General features: G+C 69.8%; 1 protein-coding gene across 1 annotated transcript; it reads right to left on the bottom strand.

The window, feature by feature from the left end:
- Nucleotides 1-1,793: 1,793 nt before the first annotated feature.
- Nucleotides 1,794-2,622, bottom strand: LOC122320686. Its single transcript, XM_043208854.1, has 2 exons — nucleotides 2,287-2,622; nucleotides 1,794-2,150 (listed from the first exon to the last, which is right to left on the bottom strand). The coding sequence occupies exons 1-2, from the start codon at nucleotides 2,620-2,622 to the stop codon at nucleotides 1,794-1,796; spliced, it is 693 nt and encodes a 230-aa protein (XP_043064789.1).
- Between the last annotated feature and the right edge of the window lie 342 nt (nucleotides 2,623-2,964).

Raw genomic sequence — 2,964 nt, 5'->3', positions numbered from 1 at the left:
CTTCGCCCCCTGGCTGTTGCCGCTGGTCGCGTCCTTCCGCGCCGACCTTGCGCTTGCGCTGCTGCTGTTGTTGCTGCTGCAGTCCTTGCTGCTGCGATTATCAGTGCTTTTTGTGTGTGTGGCTTGACCCGGTAGCGGGCTCCATCCACCCCCATCAGCCTGGCCCATCGCTGGGTCCGTCCTCGTCGACGCTGTCGCTCCGCCTCCACGCGCACCGCGTCCGGCCACCTCCACCCAGGCGGCCTCCTGGGAGAACCCGCGCATCAGTGTGGGCCGTTTGGGCGGTTCTGCCACCGGGCACGACGTCTGCCTCTGCAGCCTTGGCGGACGCGGTGGCGGCACCGTCTGCTCCGGTGACCCTGCCCATCTCCCCTTCGGCGGCGGCGGTGTGGGCGACCTCCTGGTGGCTTCCGCGTCCTAGGCGGCGGTGGTGGTGACGGCGACCCGGCGGCACGTGGGTGGCAACGGCGGCTGCGACGGCGCCCTCGGCGGCGGTGGTCGTCGGCGGCGACGTGGGTGGCAACGGTGGCTGCGACGGCGCTGCCAACGGAGGTGCCGGCGTCCATAGCGCGGGCTCCTCATCCTCCGCTTGTTGAAGCCTACGCCTACGCCTCCACGCCATCACTGCAGCCACCCACTCCATCCGCTGCTCCACCATCTTGCCGATCGTGGCCCGGCGGCGCGCCTCGATCTCCTCTCCTCCTCTGGGCTTTCCGACGATGCCGCCGTCCCAAACGGGATACGTCCCTCCTCGTCTACAGCATGCCTCACCCGACGGTACCCCCTCCGGGCCTGGTTTGCCCACCGGGTGTCTCCCTCGTCTGAGGAGACCACGGGGGTCACCGTCTCTCCGCTGTCGCTGTCGTCCTCCGTCGACGACAACTCCACCGTCACCATCTCACCGGCGGGGCCGTCGGAGGACACCTCCTTCTCCGACACGTCTCGCCAGGCCGGCGACGGGGACCGCGACACCAACGGGGACGCCAGTAGCTGGAGGGCCGACGACGAGCGCCGACGCCTCGACTTCGCCCCTGGCTGTTGCCGCTGGTCGCGTCCTTCCGCGCCGACCTTGCGCTTGCGCTGCTGCTGCGGCTGCTGTTGTTGCTGCTGCAGTCCTTGCTGCTGCGATTATCAGTGCTTTTGTGTGTGTGGCTTGACCCGGTAGCGGGCTCCATCCACCCCCATCAGCCTGGCCCATCGCTGGGTCCGTCCTCGTCGACGCTGTCGCTCCGCCTCCACGCGCACCGCGTCCGGCCACCTCCACCCAGGCGGCCTCCTGGGAGAACCCGCGCATCAGTGTGGGCCGTTTGGGCGGTTCTGCCACCGGGCACGACGTCTGCCTCTGCAGCCTTGGCGGACGCGGTGGCGGCACCGTCTGCTCCGGTGACCCTGCCATCTCCCCTTCGGCGGCGGCGGTGTGGGCGACCTCGCTGGTGGCTTCCGCGTCCTAGGCGGCGGTGGTGGTGACGGCGACCTCGGCGGCGACGTGGGTGGCAACGGCGGCTGCGACGGCGCCCTCGGCGGCGGTGGTGGTGGCGGCGACGTGGGTGGCAACGGTGGCTGCGACGGCGCTGCCAACGGAGGTGCCGGCGTCCATAGCGCGGCCTCCTCATCCTCCGCTTGTTGAAGCCTACACCTCCACGCCATCACTGCAGCCACGCACTCCATGCGCTGCTCCACCATCTTGCCGATCGTGGCCCGGCGGCGCGCCTCGATCTCCCTCTCCTCCTCTGGGCTTTCCGACGATGCCGCCGTCCCAAACGGGATACGTCCCTCCTCGTCTACAGCATGCCTCACCCGACGGTACCCCCTCCGGGCCTGGTTTGCCCACCGGGTGTCTCCTCGTCTGAGGAGACCACGGGGGTCACCGTCTCTCCGCTGTCGCTGTCGTCCTCCGTCGACGACAACTCCACCGTCACCATCTCACCGGCGGGGCCGTCGGAGGACACCTCCTTCTCCGACACGTCTCGCCAGGCCGGCGACGGGGACCGCGACACCAACGGGGACGCCAGTAGCTGGAGGGCCGACGACGAGCGCCGACGCCTCCACTTCGCCCCTGGCTGTTCCCGCTGGTCGCGTCCTTCCGCGCCGACCTTGCGCTTGCGCTGCTGCTGCGGCTGCTGCTGTTGTTGCTGCTGCAGTCCTTGCTGCTGCGATTATCAGTGCTTTTGTGTGTGTGGCTTGACCCGGTAGCGGGCTCCATCCACCCCCATCAGCCTGGCCCATCGCTGGGTCCGTCCTCGTCGACGCTGTCGCTCCGCCTCCACGCGCACCGCGTCCGGCCACCTCCACCCAGGCGGCCTCCTGGGAGAACCCGCGCATCAGTGTGGGCCGTTTGGGCGGTTCTGCCACCGGGCACGACGTCTGCCTCTGCAGCCTTGGCGGACGCGGTGGCGGCACCGTCTGCTCCGGTGACCCTGCCCATCTCCCCTTCGGCGGCGGCGGTGTGGCGACCTCGCTGGTGGCTTCCGCGTCCCTAGGCGGCGGTGGTGACGGTGACTCGGCGGCGACGTGGGTGGCAACGGCAGCTGTGACGGCGCCCTCGGCGGCGGTGTCCTCGGCGGCGACGTGGGTGGCAACGGTGGCTGCGACGGCGCTGCCAACGGAGGTGCCGGCGTCCATAGCGCGGGCTCTCATCCTCCGCTTGTTGAAGCCTACGCCTACGCCTCCACGCCATCACTGCAGCCACGCACCATCCGCTGCTCCACCATCTTGCCGATCGTGGCCCGGCGGCGCGCCTCGATCTCCTCTCCTCCTCTGGGCTTAGACGATTCCGCCGTCCCAAACGGGATCCGTCCCTTCTCGTCCACAGCATGCCTCACCCGACGGTACCCCCTCCGGGCCTGGTTTGCCCACCGGGTGTCTCCCTCGTCTGAGGAGACCACGGGGTCACTGTCTCTCCGCTGTCGCTGTCGTCCTCCGTCGACGACAACTCCACCGTCACCATCTCACCGGCGGCCGCCG

The sequence above is a fragment of the Drosophila ficusphila genome, unplaced genomic scaffold (assembly GCF_018152265.1).
Source record: "Drosophila ficusphila isolate 14025-0441.05 unplaced genomic scaffold, ASM1815226v1 contig_755, whole genome shotgun sequence".
NCBI classification, from domain to species: Eukaryota; Metazoa; Arthropoda; class Insecta; order Diptera; family Drosophilidae; genus Drosophila; species Drosophila ficusphila.
This window is presented reverse-complemented; position numbering and strand designations above follow the sequence as displayed.

Coding starts and splice junctions, on each gene's coding strand:
- LOC122320686 (XM_043208854.1), bottom strand. CDS start 2,622: ATGGACGCCGGCACCTCCGTTGGCAGCGCCGTCGCAGCCACCGTTGCC. Junction 2,151..2,286: donor AGGAGGCCGCCTGGGTGGAG/GTGGCCGGACGC, acceptor TGATAATCGCAG/CAGCAAGGACTGCAGCAGCA.